The 21,400-nt window shown below is 36.7% G+C and overlaps 1 protein-coding gene across 2 annotated transcripts in view; it reads right to left on the reverse strand.

The window, feature by feature from the left end:
• The window catches only part of LOC115849627 (ubiquitin carboxyl-terminal hydrolase 9X-like), a 145,920-nt gene that overhangs the window by 41,109 nt on the left and 83,411 nt on the right, over positions 1 to 21,400 (reverse strand). For both annotated transcript variants that reach the window (XM_060293114.2, XM_030851098.3), the window contains exons 23-26: positions 21,004 to 21,282; positions 17,442 to 17,567; positions 15,610 to 15,735; positions 14,407 to 14,576 (exon numbers count right to left, since the gene is read on the reverse strand). In XM_060293114.2, the coding sequence (XP_060149097.1) occupies positions 14,407 to 14,576; positions 15,610 to 15,735; positions 17,442 to 17,567; positions 21,004 to 21,282 (701 nt within the window). The remainder of the gene's footprint in view (positions 1 to 14,406; positions 14,577 to 15,609; positions 15,736 to 17,441; positions 17,568 to 21,003; positions 21,283 to 21,400) is intronic.

Raw genomic sequence — 21,400 nt, forward strand, 5'->3', positions numbered from 1 at the left:
TAATAATGTATCACAATATCTGAAATTAAGAGAGTTGAACTTAAATTTTCTCACCATGCCAAACAACAAATCATACCTATGTGAGGTGAGCAATATATTATTTAGCTTGACTGTGATAATCATTTCACAATATAGAAATATACCCAAAAAAGAAATCACATTTCACATCTTAAATATATATACCTTTTGTTTGTCAAGTATACCTAAATAAAGCTGGGGAAAAATAAAAATAGGTCAATATGCAATATTTACAATTCTGTATCTACTTTCTCAAGAAGCTTAGTATTAGACATTTTCCACAGTGATAATTTTTACACTTGCAAGCCATTTGTAAATTTGGGGGAAAAAAATTCACTAGTATAGTTAAGCTCTAAATAAGAAAGCTAATAACTAATTACATGATTATACATACTTAAAAAAAACAAAAGACAGAAAGAAAAAGTTAAGGAGAAAGAATCAAAAATATGGAAAAAGCACAGAAAACAGCAACAAATATGGTACATATTAATCCAAAGACATAATAATATTAAAAGTCAAGGTCTAAATACACTAAATAAAGGATACAGATTGTAAGAGAGTGTAAAAGAAATAATACCCAACTATATATTGCTATTAAAAAAACCCATTTCAAAGACACAGTCAGATGCTGGAGAATATATTCTATGCTAACACCAATAAAAAGAAAGCTGGAGTAGCTGTAATAAAGACAGAATTATAATTTCACAGAGTAGACTACAGAGCAAGGAAAGTTAACAGGAATGAAAAAGGAGCATTAAATAATGATATATAACAATCTTTAATATTTATGCACCTAACAACAGGTTCAAACTACAGAGGTAAAAACTGATAATAATTCAAGGAGAAATAAAACTGATAATAATTCAAGGAGAAATAAATGAAACTCCTCTGCCAGTAATGTATATTTTTCTCAGGCTGACACTAACACTCAATAAGATAAACTAATTTCTGGGACAAAAAACATACTTTAACAAATTTGAAAGAATAGAAAACATACAAAGTAAGCCCTCAGATCACAACAGATTTAAACTAAAACTGAACAAGAAAGTGATGGCTGGAAAACCCAAAACAGATTAGAGATTAAACCACATAATTCTAAATAATACATGGATCAAAGAAGAAGTCTCAAAAAATTACTTCAAACAAAATGAAACTGAAAATACCATATCAAATTTATAGGGTACAGTAAAAGCAATGCTGAACAATTAGTAGCACCTGATGCACATATAGGAAAAGAAGATCTAGAATGACAAATGTAGGCATACACTTTAAAATAGAAAAATATAGCAAATTAAATTCAGGGTAAGCAGAAAAATCTTTTAAAATTTAATTTAAAAAAAAAATCAACCAATAGATCTGTAATAAGGAAATTGAATCAATCATCAAAAACATTCCCGAACAGGGCTTCCATGGTGGCGTAGTGGTTGGGACTCTGCCTGCCGATGCAGGGGACATGGGTTCGTGCCCCGGTCTGGGAGGGTCCCACATACCGCAGAGCAGCTGGGCCCGTGAGCCATGGCCGCTGAGCCTGCGCATCCGGAGCCTGCGCTCTGCAGTGGGACAGGTCACAACAGTGAGAGGCCCGCGTACCACAAAAAACAAAAAACAAAACATCCCGCAACAAAGAAAAGCCTAGGAGCAGAAAGGATTCACTGGTGAATTTTAGCAAACAACGAAGAAATGAGGGCTTCCTTGGTGGTGCAGTGGTTGAAAGTCCGCCTGCCGATGCAGGGAACATGGGTTCGTCCCCTGGTCCGGGAAGATCCCACATGCCGCAGAACGGCTGGGCCCGTGAGCCACGGCCGCCGAGCCTGTACTCCCCAACGGGAGAGGCCACAACAGTGAGAGGCGCACATACCGCAAAAAAAATGAAGAACTGAAACAAACTTCATTTTTTGTAAAAATTTTATGGGAGAGACTACTTCCTAATTTATTCCATAAGGCCAAAATTATCCTGTTAGCAAAGCCAGACAAATCTACTGCAAGACTGATAACCTTAAAAGTACAGATGCAAATATACTCAAAAAGACCAGCAAGCACATGAAAATGATCTTAACATCACTCATCATAAGAGAAATTCAAATCAAAACCATAAGGTATCATTTTACACACAACAGGATGACCAGTATCAAAATAACAGGTATCATCAGGGATGTAGAGAAATTTGGACCTATGTGCATTACTGGGAATGTTAAATGGTGCAGTTACCATGGAAAACAGTATAGAGGGTTCCCAAAAACTTAAAACTAGAATTATCCTACAATCCACCAACCCCACTTCTAGGTATATATCCAAAAGAATTCAAGGCAGGCTCTCAAAGAGATATCTGCATATCCAAATTCATTAGAGAGTTATTCACTATAAAAGTAACCCAAATGTCTATTAACAGATGAGTGGGCAAAGAACATGTGATATACATGTTATATAATGTGATGCAAACTTACAAAAGAGGGAAATCCTGTCACATGCTATAACATGGAAGAACCTGGAGGACATTATGCTAAGGAAAACAGTCCAGTCATATAAGGACTAATACTGTATGATTCCAATCATATGTATCTAAAGTAGATTTGGAGGCGGAGTCAAGATGGCGGTGTGGGAAGATGCAGAGCTAGCATCTCCCCAAAACGAGGGTGCCTGCCAGCCACTGGTTGGGGAACCTAACACCCAAGGAAATGGGAGGAACCTGAAAGTGAACCATTAAGGGGACTGAGGGGGGAGGAGAAGTGGAGGCCAGACAGTACCCCTGAGGCTGGGGAGATCAGGAGATCAGGGAGTATCCCCCCCTCCAAAGCCCCATCCAGGCACTGTGGGTCCTGGGGGCACAGGAGGGAGGCTGGGAAGATCAGGAGAGGCAGGTGGGACGAGCCATTCTGGAGGAGTGGGGGGGGGGAGCGACTGCCCTGCCCACTGGGGCCAGGGGAGCCTGCTGAGCTCCCAGGACAATTCCCTGCCCTCTGAGGTCCCCTCCAGGTCATGTGGGTCCTTGGGGGCGTAGGAAGGAGGCTGAGGGGAGAACAAGAGAGGCAGTCTGGAGAGGCCCTCTGGGAGGAGCAGGAGAGGAGGGTGACTGCCCCACCCACTGAAGCCCAGGAAGCCTACTAGGCTTGCAGGTGAAGTCCCCTGCCCTCTGAGACCAGGGGTGGGGAGCACGCCTGGGCCCATTCTGTCCCTTGAGCTTAAGCCATACCCTGCAGGGCCTTTTCCAGCCTTGTGGATCCTAAGCATTGGTCCCGCCCACTGCCCAAACCTCACCCTTGCTTAGGCCCCGACCTCCAGAGCCAAGGCCTCCTTCCCCTTTTTCTTTTCCCTCCTCCTCTTTTTTTTACTATTGTTGTAATGATGTATGTTCTGGTTGTTGATTCATCTGTATTTTTACTTTTATATTCTTTCTAACATATCTGTTAGTGTCCTAGTGTAATTTTATTTTTTACTTTGTTGTTCTTTTTTTGGCCCACCGCACTCAGCTTGAGGGATCTTGGTTCATGAGCCAGGTGTCAGGGCAAAGCTCCTGTGGTGTGAGCTCCGAGTCTGAACGACTGGACTAACAGAGAACCTCAGACCCCAGGGAATATTCACCAGAGTGAGGTCTCATGGAGTTCCTCGTCTCAGCACCAAGACCCAATTCTACCGAAAAGCCTACAAACTCCAGTGTGGAAAAGCCTCAGGCCAAACAACCAGAAAGACAGGAACACAATCCCACTCAAGGAAAAAAAAAGAGAGATGGCAAAAAAATTTGTCGCAGATGAAGGTAAAAACCTACAAGACCATATAAATGAAGAGGAAACAGACACTCTACCTGAAAAAGAATTCAGAGTAATGACAGTAAAGATGATCCAGAATCTTGGAAATAGAATGGAGGCATGGATTGAGAAAATACAAGAAATGTTTAACAAAGATCTAGAACTAAAGAACAAAGACACAGAGATGAACAACACAGTAACTGAAATGAAAAATACACTAGAATGAATCAATAACAGAATAAATGAGGCAGAAGAATGACTAAGTGAGCTGGAAGACAAAATGGTGGAAATAACTGCTAAGGAGCAGAATAAAAAAGAAAGAATGAAAAGAACTGAAGACCATCTCAGAGACCTCTGGGTCAACACTAGACACACCAACATTCGAATTACAGGGGTCCCAAAAGAAGAAGAGAAAAAGAAAGGGTCTGAGAAAATATGTGAAGAGATTATAGTTGAAAACTTCCTAACATGGGAAAGGAAATAGTCACCCAAGTCCAGGAAGCGCAGAGAGTCCCATACAGGATAAACCCAAGGAGAAACACGCCGAGACACACAGTAATCAAACTGGCAAAAATTAAAGACAAAGAAAAATTACTGAAAGCAGCAAGGGAAAAATGACAAATAACATACAAGGGAACTCCCATAAGGTTAACAGCTGATTTCTCAGCAGAAACTCTACAAGCCAGAAGGGAGTGGCATGATATATACTTAAAGTGATTAAAGAGAAGAACCTACAACCAAGATTACTCTACCCCGCAAGGATCTCATTCAGGTTCAATGGCGAAGTCAAAAGCTTTTCAGACAATCAAAAGCTAAGAGAATTCAGCACCACCGAACCAACTTTACAACAAATGCTAAAGAAACTTCCCTAGATGGGAAACACAAGAAAAAGACTCACAAAAACAAACCCAAAACAAATAAGAAAAAGGTAATAGGAACATACATATCGATAATGACCTTGAATGTAAATGGATTAAATGCCCCAACCAAAAGACGGACACTGGATGAATGGATACAAAAACAAGACCCATATATATGCTGTCTAAAAAAGACTCACTTCAGACCTAGGGACACATGCAGACTGAAAGTGAAGTGACGGAAAAAGATATTTGATGCAAATGGAAATAAAAAGAAAGCTGGAATAGCAATACTACTGTCAGATAAAACAGACTTTAAAATAGAGACTGTTACAAGAGATAAGGAGGAACACTACGTAATGATCAAAGAATCAATCCAAGAAGAAGGTATTAACAATTATAAATGTTTATGCACCCAGTACAGGAGCACCTCAATACATAAGGCAACTGCTAACAACAATTAAAGGAGAAATCAACAGTAACAAAATAATAATAGGGGACTTTAACACCCCACTTTCACCAATGGACAGATTGTCCAAATAGAAAATAAATAGGGAAACACCAGCTTTAATTGACACAGTACACCAGACAGATTTAACTGATATTTAAAGAACATTCCACCCAAAAGTGGCAGAATACACTTTCTTCTCAATTGCACATGGAACATTCTACAGGATAGATCACCTCTTGGGTCACGAATCAAGCCTCAGAAAATAGAAGAAAACTGAAATCGTATCAAGCATCTTTTCTGACCACAACGCTATGAGACTGGAAATTAATTACAGGGAAAAAACTGTAAAAATACAAATACATGAAGGCTAAACAGTGCACTACTAAATAACCAAGAGATCACTGAAGAAATCAAAAAAGAAATTAAAGAATACTTAGAAACAAATGACAATGAAAACACAATGACCCAAAACCTATGGGACACAGCAAAAGCAGTTCTAAAAGGGAAGTTTATAGCAATTCTATCTCACCACAAGAAACAAGAAAAATCTCAAATAAACATCTAGCCCTACACTTAAAAGAACTAGACAAAGGGGTTTCCCTGGTGGCGCAATGGTTGAGAGTCCGCCTGCCGATACAGGGGACATGGGTTCGTGTCCCAGTCCGGGAAGATCCCACATACCGTGGAGTGGCTGGGCCTGTGCGCCATGGCTGCTGAGCCTGCGCTCCACAACAGGAGAGGCTACAACAGTGAGAAGCCCGCGTACCGAAAAAAAAAAAAAAAAAAGAACTAGAGAAAGAAGAACAAAGAAAACCCAATGTCAGTAGAAGGAAAGAAATTATAAAGATCAGAGCAGAAATAAATAAAATAGAAATGAAGAAAACAATAGCAAAGATCAGTAAAACTATAAGCTGGATCTTTTAGTACCAGAACATAAACAAACTTGATAAACCCTTAGCCAGACTCATCAAGAAAAAAAGGCAGAGGATGCAAATCAATAAAATTAGAAATGAAAAAGGAGAAATCAAAACTCACCCTGCAGAAGTACAAAGGATTATAAGAGACTACTACAAAAAACTATATAACAATAAAACAGACAGCCAAGAAGAAATGGACAAATTCTTGGAAAGGTACAATTTTCTAAGACTGAACCAGGAAGAATTAGAAAATATAAACAGACCTATCACAAGTAATGAAATTGAAACTGAAATAAAAAAACCTTCCAACAAACAAAAGTACAGGACCAGACGGCTTCACAGGTGAATTCTATCAAACATTTAGAGAAGAGTTAAAACCAATCCTTCTCAAACTCCTCCAAAAAATCGAAGAGGGAGAAACACTCCCCAATTCATTTTATGAAGCCACCACCCACCGACACCAAAACCAGAAAAAGATATCACACAAAAAAAGAAAATTATAGACCAATATCACTGATGAACATAGATGCAAAAATCCTCAACAAAATACTAGCAAACAGAATCCAACAGCAGAAAAAAGGATCATACGCCATGATCAAGTGGGATTTATCCCAGGGATGCAAGGATTCTTCAATATACGCAAATCAATCAATGTGAAACATTAACAAATTAACAAACATTAACAAATTATGAAATAAAAACCATATGATCCTCTTAATAGATGCAGAAAAAGCTTTTGACAAAATTCAACACCCATTTATGATAAAAACTCTCCAGAAAATGGGTACAGAAGGAACCTACCTCAACAAAATAAAGGCCATATATGATAAACCCACATCAAGCATCATACTCAATGATGAAAAACTGAAAGTATTTCCACTAAGATCTGGAATAAGACAACGATGTCCACTCTCATCCCTCTTATTCAACATACTTTTGGAAGTCCTAGACACAGCCATCAGAGAAGAAAAAGAAATAAAAGGAATACAACTTGGAAAAGAAGAAGCAGAACTGCCACTGTTTGTCGATGACATGATACTATACATAGAAAATCCTAAAGATGCCACCAGAAAACTACAACTAATCAATGAATTTGGTAAGGTTGCAGGATACAAAATTAATGCACAGAAATCGCTGGCATTCCTATACACCAGTAACAAAAAAATCAGAAAGAGAAATTAAGGAAACACTCCCATTCACCATTGCAACAAAAAGAATAAAACACCTAGAAATAAACCTGCCTAAGGAGGTGAAAGGCGTCTACTCAGAAAACTATAAAACACTGATGAAAGAAATCAAAGTTGACATAAACAGATGCAGAAATATACCATGTTCTTGGATTGGAAGAATCAATATTGTGAAAATGACTATACTATCAAAAGCTATCTACAGATTCAATGCAATCCCTATCAAACTACCAACGGCATTCTTCACAGAATTAGACCAAAAAATTTTACCATTTGTATGTAAACACTAAAGGCCCTGAACAGCAAAAGTAATCTTAAGAGAAAAAGAGTTGGAGGAATCAGGCTCCCTGACTTCAAACTATACCACAAAACTACAGTAATCAAGACAGTACGGTACTGGCAGAAAAAAAGAAATATAGATCAATGGTGCAGGATAGAAAGCCCAGAGGTAAACCCACACACATATGAGCACCAAATTTACGACAAAGGAGGCAAGAACATACAATGGAGAAAAGACAACCTCTTCAGTAAGTGGTGCTTGGGGGGCTTCCCTGGTGGCGGAGTGCTTAAGAATCTGCCTGCCAATGCAGGTGACACGGGTTCGAGCCCTGGTCCAGGAAGATTCCACATGCCTTGGAGCAACTAAGTCTCTGTGCCACATTACTGAGCCTGTGCTCTAGAGCCCGTGAGCCACAACTACTGAAGTCAGTGCACCTAGAGCCCATGCTCTGCAGTAAGAGAAGCCACCACAATGAGAAGTCCGTGCGCTGCAACGAAGAGTAGCCCCCACTCGCCGCAACCAGAGAAAAACCTGTGCGCAGCAATGAAGACCCATCGAAGACCCAATGAAGCCAAAACTAAATAATAATAATAATTAAAAAAAACAATCACAGGGCTTCTATAATGCTATTTAAAAAAAAAAAGAAGTGGTGCTGGGAAAACTTGACAGCTACGTGTAAAAGAATGAAATCAGAACACTAACAAACACCATACACAAAAATAAACTCCAAATGGATTAAAGACTTAAATTTAAAACCAGAGACTATAAAATTCTTAGTGGAAAACATAGGAAAAACACTCTTTGCCATAAACCACAGCAAGATCTTTTTCGACCCACCTCCTAGAGTAATGGAAATAAAAATTAAAAAATGGGACCTAATGAAACTTCAAAGCTTTTGCACAGCAAAGGAAACCATAAACAAGACCAAAAGACAACTCTCAGAATGGGAGAAAATATTTGCAAATGAAGCAACTGACAAAGGATTCATCTCCAAAATTTACAAGCAGCTCATGCAGCTCAATAACAGAAAAACAAACAACCCAATCCAAAAATGGGCAGAAGACCTAAATAGACATTTCTCCAAAGAAGATATACAGACTGCCAACAAACACATGAAAGAATGCTCAACATCATTAATCATTAGAGAAATGCAAACCAAAACTACAATGAGGTATCATCTCACACCAGTCAGAATGGCCATCATCAAAAAATCTAGAAACAATAAATGCTGGAGACGGTGTGGAGAAAAGGGAACACTCTTGCACTGCTGGTGGGAATGTGAATTGGTACAGCCACTATGGAGAACAGTATGGAGGTTCCTAAAAAAACTACAAATAGAACTACCATATGACCCAGCAATCCCACTACTGGGCATATACCCTGAGAAAACCAAAATTCAAAAAGAGTCATGTACCAAAATGTTCATTGCAGCTCTATTTACAATAGCGCGGAGATGGAAACAACCTAAGTGCCCATCATCGGATGAATGGATAAAGAAGATGTGGCACATATATACAATGGAATATTACTCAGCCATAAAAAGACGAAATTGAGCTATTTGTAATGAGGTGGATAGACCTAGAGTCTGTCATACAGAGTGAAGTAAGTCAGAAAGAAAAAGACAAATACCGTATGCTAACACATATATATGGAATTTAAGGAAAAAAAATGTCATGAAGAACCTAGGGGTAATACAGGAATAAAGACACAGACCTACTGGAGAACGGACTTGAGGATATGGGGAGGGGGAAGGGTGAGCTATGACAGGGCGAGAGAGAGTCATGGACATATACACACTAACAAACGTAAGGTAGATAGGTAGTGGGAAGCAGCCGCATGGCACATGGATATCGGCTCAGTGCTCTGTGACCGCCTGGAGGGTTAGGATAGGGAGGGTGGGTGGGAGGGAGACGCAAGAGGGAAGAGATATGGGAACATTTGTATAACTGATTCACTTTGTTATAAAGCAGAAACTAACACACCATTGTAAAGCAATTATATGCCAATAAAGATGTTAAAAAAAAAAAAAGAGAGACATGTACCACAATGTTCACTGCAGCACTATTTACAATAGCCAGGACATGGTAGCAACCTAAATACCCATCGACAGATGAATGGATAAAGAAGATGTGGCACATATATACAATGGAATATTACTCGGCCATAAAAAGAAATGAAATTGAGTTATTTGTAGTGAGGTGGATGGACCTAGAATCTGTCACACAGAATGAAGTCAGAAAGAGAAAAACAAATACTGTATGCTAATGCATATATATGGAATGTTAGAAGAAAAAAAAAAAAGGTACTGATGAACCTAGCTGCAGGGCAGGAATAAAGAGGTAGACATAGAGAGTGGACTTGAGGACACAGGGTGGGACAGGGAAGCTGGGACGAAGTGAGAGTAGCATCGTCATATATACACTACTGAATCTAAAACAGTTGGCTGGTGGGAAGCAGCAGCGTAGCACACGGAGATCGGATTGGTGCTCTGCGATGACCAAGAGGGGTGCGATAGGGAGGATGGGAGGGAGGCTCAAGTGGGAGGGGATATGGGGACGTATGTATGCATATAGCTGATTCACTTTGTTGTGCAGCAGAAACTAACACAGTATTGTGAAGTAATTATACTCCAATAAAGATCTATTAAAAAAATAAAGTAGATTTGACTATCTAAAGTAGTCAAGAAATAAAAGAAATCCAAATCAGAAAAGAAGAAGTAAAGCTGTCACTGTTTGCAGATGACATGATACTATACATAGAGAATCCTAAAGATGCTACCAGAAAACTACTAGAGCTAATCAATGAATTTGGTAAAGTAGCAGGATACAAAATTAATGCACAGAAATCTCTGGCATTCCTATACACTAATGATGAAAAATCTGAAAGTGAAATCAAGAAAACACTCCCATTTACCATTGCAACAAAAAGAATAAAATATCTGGGAATAAACCTACCTAAGGAGACAAAAGACCTGTATGCAGAAAATTTTAAGACACTGATGAAAGAAATTAAAGATGATACAAATAGATGGAGAGATATACCATGTTCTTGGATTGGAAGAATCAACATTGTGAAAATGACTCTACTACCCAAAGCAATCTACAGATTCAATGCAATCCCTATCAAACTACCACTGGCATTTTTCACACAACTAGAACAAAAAATTTCGCAATTTGTATGGAAACACAAAAGACCCCGAATAGCCAAAGCAATCTTGAGAACGAAAAAAGGAGCTGGAGGAATCAGGCTCCCTGACTTCAGACTATACTACAAAGCTACAGTAATCAAGACAGTATGGTACTGGCACAAAACAGAAATATAGATCAATGGAACACGATAGAAATTCCAGAGATAAACCCACGCATATATGGTCACCTTCTCTTTGATAAAGGAGGCAAAAATATACAGTGGAGAAAAGACAGCCTCTTCAATAAGTGGTGCTGGGAAAACTGTACAGGTACATGTAAAAGTATGAAATTAGAACACTCCTTAACACCATACACAAAAATAAGCTCAAAATGGATTAAAGACCTAAATGTAAGGCCAGACACTATCAAACTCTTAGAGGAAAACATAAGCAGAACACTCTATGACATAAATCACAGCAAGATCCTTTGTGACCCACCTCCTAGAGTAATGGAAATAAAAACAAAACAAATGGGAGTTAATTAAACTTAAAACTTTTGCACAGTAAAGGAAACCATAAACAAAACCAAAGGACAACCCTCAGAATGGGAGAAAATATTTGCAAATGAAGCAACCGACAACGGATTCATCTCCAAAATTTACAAGCAGCTCATGCAGCTCAATAACAAAAAAAAAACCAATCCAAAAATGGGCAGAAGACCTAAATAGACATTTCTCTAAAGAAGATATACAGATTGCCAATAAACACATGAAAGAATGCTCAGCATCATTAATCATTAGAGAAATGCAGATCAAAACTACAATGAGATATCATCTCACACCAGTCAGAATGGCCATCACCAAGAAATCTAAAAACAATAAATGCTGGAGAGTGTATGGAGAAAGGGAACACTCTTGCACTGCTGGTGGGAATGTAAATTGATACAGCCACTATGGAGAACAGTATGGAGGTTCCTTAGAAAACCACAAATAGAACTACAAATAGAACTATGACCCAGCTATCCCACTACTGGGCATATACCCTGAGAAAACCATAATTCAAAAAGAGTCATGTACCACAATGTTCATTGCAGCTCTATTTACAACAGCCAGGACATGGAAGCAACCTAAGTGTCCATCAACAGGTAAATGGATAAAGAAGATGTGGTACATATATACAATGGAATATTACTCAGCCATAAAAAGAAACAAAATTGAGTTATTTGTAGTGAGGTGGATGGACATAGAGTCTGTCATACAGAGTGAAGTAAGTCAGAAAGAGGAAAACAAATACCGTATGCTAACACATATATATGGAATCTAAGGGGGGGGGAAAAAAAGGTCAGGAAGAATCTAGGGGCAAGATGGGAATAGACACCGAACTACTAGAGCATGGACTTGAGAATATGGGGAGGGGGAAGGATAAGCTGTGACAGTGAGACAGTGGCATGGACATATATATACTACCAAACGTAAAACAGATAGCTAGTGGGAAGCAGCCACATAGCACAGGGAGATCAGCTAGGTGGTTTGTGACCACCTAGAGGGGTGGGATAGGGAGGGTGAGAGGGAGGGAGACACAAGAGGTAAGAGATATGGGAAAATATGTATAACTGATTCACTTTGTTATAAAGCAGAAACTAACACACCATTGTAAAGCAGTTATATTCCAATAAAGATGTTAAAAAATAAATAAATAAAGTAGTCAAAATCACAGAAACATAAAGTAGAAAGGCATTTCCCAAGAGGGAGGGTGCAGGGGGGAGTAGTGGTGGCAAGATAGGTTGGAGAATTAGTGTGTAGTGGGAACAGAGTTTCAGTTCTGAAAGATGAAAAAGTTAGAGCTCTATTGCAGAACCATGTAAATAACTTTAACATTAACTGTAAACTTTCAAACAGTATGATGTCACATATTTTTACCACAATAAAATAAATTAAAAATTCTCAGTAAAATATTGACAACTAAATACAGAAATATATACAACATGACCAAGTGAGATTTATTCCAAGAATGGAAGAGTGGTTCATTATATAAATCAGTTATGTTAATACAACACATACATATAAAAAAGGGGAAAACCACATGACCATCTCAAATCATTCAGAAAAAACACCCAAATTTCAACTTTTTCATGATAAAAATACTTAATAAGCTAAGAATAAAAAGGAACTTTCTTAGGAGAGTAAAGACATCAATGAAAAACTTGACAGCTAACATCACATTAGATGAAAGAGTGAAAGTTTTCTCTCCGTACCACGAACGAGAAAAGGATGCTTGCTGTCGCTATCTCTATTCAACATAACAGAGTAAGTAAGCAAAGGCAAATGACACACATCCAAATTGCAAAGGTAGAAGTAAAACTACCTCTTTTTACAAATGACAGGCTCTGATATTGAGAACACCCTAACAAATCCATTCAGAAGCTTAATCCAGCAAAACTGTAAAATACAAAATCAAACACAAAAATCATGTGTATTTCTAGGTACTAGCAACGAACAACCCAAATAGAAAATTAAGAAAACAATTCCACCTAGAATAGCAGCAGAAAGAATACTTTTAAATAAAACCAAGAAGGTACAATAGTGTCAAAAGAAATGAAAGAAGACCTAAATATAGAAAGAAACCTGCATCACATACTGAAACTTAACATTGTTAACATGTTAATACCACTCAGAGCAATCTATAGATTTAATGTAATTTCTTTCAAAATTCTTTTTATCACAGAAATGCAGAAACCTATTCTAAAATTCAAAGAAAAATGGACTTACTTAAATGTCTAACTAGAGATTTCTCCACAGAGGATATACCATAAGCACATGAAGAGATGCTTAACATCACTAACCATAAAGAAAAATGAAAATCAAAACTACTGTGAGATCCACCACACACCCATTAGGGTGGCTATTATTAAAATGTCAGAAAATAGCAGGTAGGAAAGAGGATGTGGAGAAACTGAAATCTTTGTACACTGCTTGTGGGTGTATAAAATGGTGAAGCCACTGTGTAATTCAGTTTGGTGGACCCTGAGGAAGTTAAACACAGGATTTCTACATGACCTAACAGATCCACTCCAAATTACATGCTAAAAAGACTGAGAATGGGAACTCAAACACGTATCTGTGTTTACAACAATGGTCATAGCAGTACTACTCACAATAGCCCGAAGTAGAAACAATCAAAGTGTCCACCAACAGATGAATGCAAGCAAAAATATAATACATATATAAAGTGAAATATTATAGAGCATTAAAAATGAAGGAAATCCTTCAACAAGCTACATGTATGAACCTTGAGATTTTGCTAAATGAAACACAAGAAGACTAGTATTGTGTAATTCCACTTATATGAGGTACTGACAATAGGCAAATTCACAGAGACAGGATATATATTAGAGGTAAACAGTGGCACAGAGGTTTGGAAATGGGAGTAAGTTACTACTTAATGTGTTTGGTATGATGAAAAATTTAGGAAATAGTGGTGATGACTGCCCAACAGTGTAAATGTTTTCAATGTCCCTTAACTGTTCACTTAAAAGTCATTAAAATGTCTAATTTTTTGTTACAAATAACTATACACTTTACCACAATTAAAAAACTGTAAAAGAAATTTAAAAATCAACAGGGGCATTTTCCAGAGATGAAAACATATTTAGGTTAAGTGAAAAATATTAAATACATGTTTCCTAAATATCAAAGTGCTAATGTAGACAAGAAAAAGGTTTCCTTATTTGACTTCTGAGATAAATTTTGATCAAAATTAATTCATGTCTGCCTAAAAGAATAAGGTCAGACTTCTCACAAAACAACAATAAAAAAAAATCACTTACTTGCTGGGACAGTGCAACAGTAAGTCAATGATAAATGTCTGCCAGTCCTTTTCTTTACTAAGTGCATCCAGGGCTGTTGGAATTAGAGCAAAACATAATGTCATCACTTCCAATGCTTCACAGCAAACCTGTTCATCTTCCATGTCTGGCCCATTGCTTGTATTGGTGGTCTGTAAAATTATGATGAGGAATAAATTACCAGTGATACAGTTAGGACAAAGTCACAAACCTTCAAGTTAGTATTTAAAACTTATGTATACTCACTAAAGACCATTTGTCTTCAGCCTCTTCACCTGTAGCTTTTGAGACCCTTTGGAATATATCCCAAAGAGGATTAAAGAAGTATGCTCAGTAAAAGCTAAGAATTACTTCCTTGTTCTTCTGGGTGTAAGTGGTGTACTTCTGCATTAATCATGATTCCTTTCTAAAGAATAACTCTGGCACTGTACTTGGTTCTTTGATTAGTTTTCTTGTACAGCGTATGTAAAATGCCATTTTAGTAAAAAAGCAACTAGCTTACACAAATGTTGAGGAAGGTTATAGAAGACTTTTCCAACCTAAAATATATTCAAGTTGGTAGCTAATAATTTATAATCTGCCACTACTTATCAAAAAAATAAAATCAGTATAATATACGTCTAGAACAGAATAGTCATTCAAATATTCCAAAAAGGAAGCTCTACAATTCCATTAACCACTTTCCTCTCTTAAATATACAGAAATGACTATCAAAGACAAGTAAACAGAATAGAAAATCAAAGAGCTAAACAAAGTCTCATTTCTGCAAATAATTTGCTTAATCAAATGAGAAACAGGGATAACACCTAAATGGTAGAAACCGTTGCTGCTTTTGAGTGCTATAAAAGAAGCAAGTAAAGTACTTGGACGTCATAATTCCACAAACTTGAAGAAAGAATAATAATTAAAGAAAACTGGGAAAAGCAAATTCTTTATGGCGTAACTATATTCAACTCAATAAGAGATTAAAAAAGTTTTAGAAAAAAACTGCCTTACAGTGAGATCTTGAAGTAGTTTATTTTCAAAATAAAATTTTATACATTCTCATCCTAACTACAGAAGTTTATCTTAAACCATTAGATACACAGTGATTGGTCTTTAAAGATGGCAGACAAGATGAAAAATTTAGTCATATACATAATTAACATGTACACAAAAGGAATGCACTTCTGTAATAACTCTTACCATCTCATAAATTTTAGTGATTTCTTCATTTGGGCTAAATACTAGCTCTAATGTCCCACATCCTGATGCCCAGATGATTTTTTGTATAGCTCTAATTTCACAAATATCAGGCATATATCTTGAAGCCTGAAAGAAAATGAGTAATTAAAGTGCTGACAGAATAAAATAACTATGACAGTCTATGCTATCTTTAAGATGTGAAGAAGCCTTGGTCCTGCAGATGCAAACTATTATATATAGGATGGATAAACACCAATCACAGGGAACTATATTCAATATTCTGTGATAAACCATAATGGAAAAGAATGACAAAAAATATACATATATATATATATGTAAAACAATCACTTTGCTGTACAGCAGAAATTAACACATTGTAAACCAACTATACCTCAATAAAATTAAAAAATAAATTAATAAAAGAAAAACAAAGTAGCCTTGGTCCCATGTTTTTTTGGATCTTAACGTCAAGTCATACAACATATACAGACAGGGCTTCCCTGGTGGCACAGTGGTTAAGAATCTGCCTGCTAATGCAGGGGACACGGGTTTGAGCCCTGGTCCAGGAAGATCCCACATGCCGCAGAGCAACTAAGCTCCCGTGCTACAACTACTGAGCCTGTGCGCTACACCTATTGAGCCCACATACCACAACTACTGAAGTCTGCGTGCCTAGAGCCCGTGCTCTACAACAAGAGAAGCCACCACAATGAGAAGCCCAGGCACCGTAATGAAGAGTAACCCTCACTCACCGCAGCTAGAGAAAGCCTGCGTGCAGCAACAAAGACCCAATGCAGCCAAAAAGAAATTAATTAAAATAAATAAACTAAAATATATATATATATACACATATATATATATATACACACACACACACACACACACACAGATGAAGCAAAATCATGCTTATCAGCTATAGCCACAATGTAGGCTTCAGGTTAAGATCTAATCTGGCTTGAACATATTTCATAAGAATTTTACAAACACAGAAACGAAATTACCCAGCCATTCCACTCCTATGTGTTTACCCAGAAATAAGAAAACATGTGCCAAAGAGGCACTTGTGACTTACTGGTGATTTTCAAAATGGCTCTATTCCAAATAGTAAAAAAACTAGGAATAACACAAGTGTTCATTAACAGAACATGTAGGATGACCATAATGTGTAATATTGCTCAAAATGGATAAAGTATTGACATATAATACAGCACCGATAAATTTCAAAATCATGCAGACTGAAATAATCCAGACACAAAGGAGTATACAATTTTTTTTTAACTGGATAGAATTTTTACTGGCATTGCCTTGATTCTACAGATCAATTTGGTAACTTACACTTTTACCATATTGTCTTCTACGTTACAGAAGACTCCATGTATTTGTCTTTAATTTCGTTTATAATATTTTATTTATGTAAAATTTAAGAAAATGATTACTACTCTACAGTGACAAAAGCAGCAGTAAATGCCTGCAGTAAGGAAGAGAAAACTTTTGGGGCTGACAGAAATACTCTGTTTCTTGACTGTATCATTAATTTAAACATTATGTCAAAACGCACTATATGTTTTATTTTGATCTAGTTTATGCAATATATATTACAGCTCAAAAGGCCTGTTTAAAAGTTTTTAAAAAGTACTTTCTGAAGTACTGATGTTAATATGTAATAGTAAATACAATTTTAGCAAATTTTAGTTAAAATAAGAGAATCTAAAGTGATACTCTCAGAATATTCAACCTCAGGTTGTGATATTCATGAGTAAGTAGAGACTGTGTCAAGAGTAATAAAAAATAAGCCAACCAAGGTCCCAGAACTTTCAAAGTATGATACTAACCTCATCAGATATTTGTTGAGCAAGACGTATGGATACATTTCTAAGCATGCACTCAGATGATGGGTTAGGAATGCTCTGAAGGGCATTTTGTAGCACCACTGCTTGATCATGAGTAATGTGGTTAATCTGAAAAAAGTTAACCTTTTTACTTGGGAGTAAAAAACTTGTACATGATTAATTTCAAAAATTTGTACATAGCAAAAACCCAACCATTTGCTCCTCATCCACCATCACTCTCTGAGGATGTCATCCTTCTACTTATCTACTGTAGAATATATGGTGCTCAGCATAAAAAAGCATTTCAGATTGCCAACCTGTAGACTGACTCTGTTAGTTGCCTTTTAAAAAGTGACAATACTCCTCTGCAAACTCCAATTTCACATGAATTCAACTGTTTCTACAACTATGTTCACTTTCACTTGCATGACATAATGACACAGCTCTGAACTTTATAGGTCTTTATAGGTCTCTAGCAAAATCCTTTATAGGTCTATAGACTTTATAGGTCTCTAGCAAAAATCCTTTTCCCAGGCCTCCTACTCAGCAAATGACCATGCTTGCTGTGATATGACTAAGAAAACTGAGGGTACCAAATAAACAGATTTTCAACTTCTTATCATCTAATCTCTAAAATTATTTCTCTCACTTCCTTCCCTTTCAGTCTTTAAAATGGTTTTTATATTTTGTTCATAAGTACTTTGTTAACTGTGCTCTAAACACACATCACCAAAAATGTGCTGAAGTCTCCCCCATCCTCTGTATATACCTTTCTTTTACAGTCAAGTTTTGGTAAGAAAATCTTTTCAAAAATAGATGTTTTAAAAAATTCTAAGAGTTTGCAGAGGTGTTCCTACAGTCTCTAGGTGGACAACGAAGACTGACTAGGTACAAGGCTTCTAGCTCTTCTCTCTTAACTTCAAATGGGACAAGTTTAACTTTTTGTTTAATCTTTTGTTATTTATTATTATGTACATATTAATTATTTAAATCCTTCCATAAGTATTTGAAGATCTACTTGCCAGGTGCTACTACATGAGATTTCAAATAAAAAGTGAATGTAGCACAGGTGGTATAAGTACAGTTTCAGAATAAGTACAGTAGCATCTTCACAGAGTTAAAACTCTCAGGTCCTTCTTACTATTTGGGTCAAGTTATTTCACCTCTTTAGATCTTAAATTTTCACTTAAAAAATAGGAAGAAATAAAAGTGACTGACCAAATATATTTATATTAATGATTAAATAAGATAAAGTATAATAATTAACATAAAGGAACTCAATATATTTACATGATTACTAATTTCCAATGAACTAGCCTGAACACATAGGAATCATGTATGCTTTTGTTAACATTTTCACCTTAAGCAATATATGGTATATAATAGATGCATGATAGATTATCTGTGCAAAGACTAAAAACATGTTTTCAAACAGTTAATTCACTTTTACTAATTATTTAGGGTTTATTTTTTAAATCAAAAGCTTAGGGCACTTTTACACTGAAATTCTTCTCGTTAAGAACACCACTGATATGTTAATTTCCAATTCAACTCAGTAAACTGGGATGAGGATTAAGTATGGTATACAAGGTAAAAATAACTTTCCTTACACTTACTGTATTGGCAGAACTAAACATTTTCTATTAAAAAAAAACAAGGTCTGGGCTTCCCTGGTGGTGCAGTGGTTGAGAGTCCGCCTGTCAATGCAGGGGACATGGGTTCATGCACTGGTCCGGGACGATCCCACATGCCGCGGAGTGGCTGGGCCCGTGAGCCATGGCTGCTAAGCCTGTGCATCCGGAGCCTGTGCTCCGCAACGGGAGAGGCCACAACAGTGAGAAGCCCGTGTACCGCAAAAAAAAAAAAAAAAAGGTCTAAAACTTCATGGAAAAGGAATTAAGTTAAAGAAGTAATAATAAAAGTATAAATGTGGAAATGATAAAGTTTTACTTAAGAGTATAAATAAATTCTTAAATCCATGAGGAAAAACACCCAGAATTAATTTTCTTCACTAGTTACTGTATTTATCAACTTGTAACCCTCTTCTAAATATTATATGTGGTTCTATAATAAACGTATTTTAAATGCTAATTTTTCACTTAACTCCTTACTAGAATGTGGGCAGCTTGCAATTAGACCCTATTATGTATCTTTGTATCCTTATGGCATTTTCTAAATAGTAAGTCTTAGGGAAAAGAACAAGAAGATACATAAAATTGCTTTGTTACTTCATTAAGCCACTATGGAAACGATCATGATCAGAACCTATCTGTTTTTATGTAAATATGCACAGAAACCACAATACAAAGCAATCAAACTTACAGTGAGGACAGAGCACTATAAATTTCTTCTCTAAAAGTGCTTGCATAAATTTTAACTTTTCAAATCAAATTTTCAAAATTATATAAAAACATAGAGACTATAAATAACCTTTAAGTACCCATTATCTAGCTTCAATAATTGTAAACAAAAGGCTAAACTTGTTTCACTGAATCCCCAACTCACTAACTCTGCCCACATCACCCAGAATTATTCTGGAGAAAATCCCAGACATTCTATTTTATTAGAAATGACTTAGCGTAACTCTTATTTTTTTTAATTTATGCTAATTTTTATTTTTTTATTTATTATTTATTATTATTCTTTTTGGCAGCCCCAGTGGCTTGAAGAATCTTAGTTCCCTGACCAGGGACTGAACCTGCATCCTGGCAGTGAAAGTGCTGAGTCCTGACCACTGGACCACCAGGGAATTCCTAATGACTCTTCTTTTAAACAATATCCACAATACTACTCTCCCACCTAAGATAATTAATTAACTCTAACATCAAATATCTAGTAATTATTTAAATTGCCTTAAGAACTAACCCATTTCTGATGAAAAAAAAAATCTGTATGCCTAAGCTAGTTTATCTTCAGCAATTTAATAAAACCATCACTTGTAATGTAAATAAACTCAATTTCAGTGAGAATTGGAAGCCACATTCAACATTTGCATCAAATCTCAGCATATCTTGAGAGCATCTGGTGAGCATCTGTGCTTTAAGGATGCTACCAGCATAAACAGAGAGTCTTTGTCAGTCGCAGTAGTTACATTGCTCAGCGGGATGAGACGTGGGTGACATGCCAAATACATCTTTTCTTCTATAACCAACTGTCTTTATATAACTTTCAGGTATGATCCAACAAAAGATTCATGTGAAGTTTTTATGAGACTTAAAACAACTGAAAAGTAAAAAAAAAAAAGGGGGGGGGGATACTTAAGGGGAATGAAGTATCCTCTGAGGTTACTGTAATCAGTATATCACATTTACATTTGGGGACTTCCCTGGCAGTCCAGTGGTTAAGACTCTGGTGCTTGCACTGCAGGGCTCCCAGGTTCAAACCCTGGTCAAGGAACTAAGATCCCACATGCAGCACAGCGCAGCCAAAAAAAAAAAAAATTTTTTTTTTAATATTTCAACACAAATATAACTTAATAGAGTGAATTGAACTTGCATGCTCTCACTGAAGGCTCTAACTTTAAAAATTAAATATTAACCACAAAACATTTTAAAAAATGTATTACCGGTGTTATGGGATCTGCACCACCTACAACTGGTTGACAAGCCTCTGCTACAGCTCGAACATGGCCATAGCCTATAGCAGTTAACAAGAGTTTGGCTATTTTAAGACCACTGAAGTAAGCACCCCTTCGTGTCTCCATATCTGTATTAGGCAGGAAGTTATTTCTTGTTAGCATACTCAGCACAAGGGGTAAGCCACCACTTTTCAAGAAGTGAAGTTGAAAGTCAGAGGAATCATCTGCCAAAAGTGCACCAGCAGGCATTAACAAGGCATAAACTACCTGGAAAAGAGAAGGGTGGGGGGACAGAAACTGTATTAAAGATGTTAAAAATAAATTTATAACTTCTATTTCCCTATCATTGCTAAGAAATTCTTAACTATTTCAAAAGATTATACAC

This window comes from Globicephala melas, chromosome Y, assembly GCF_963455315.2.
Source record: "Globicephala melas chromosome Y, mGloMel1.2, whole genome shotgun sequence".
Taxonomy (NCBI): Eukaryota; Metazoa; Chordata; class Mammalia; order Artiodactyla; family Delphinidae; genus Globicephala; species Globicephala melas.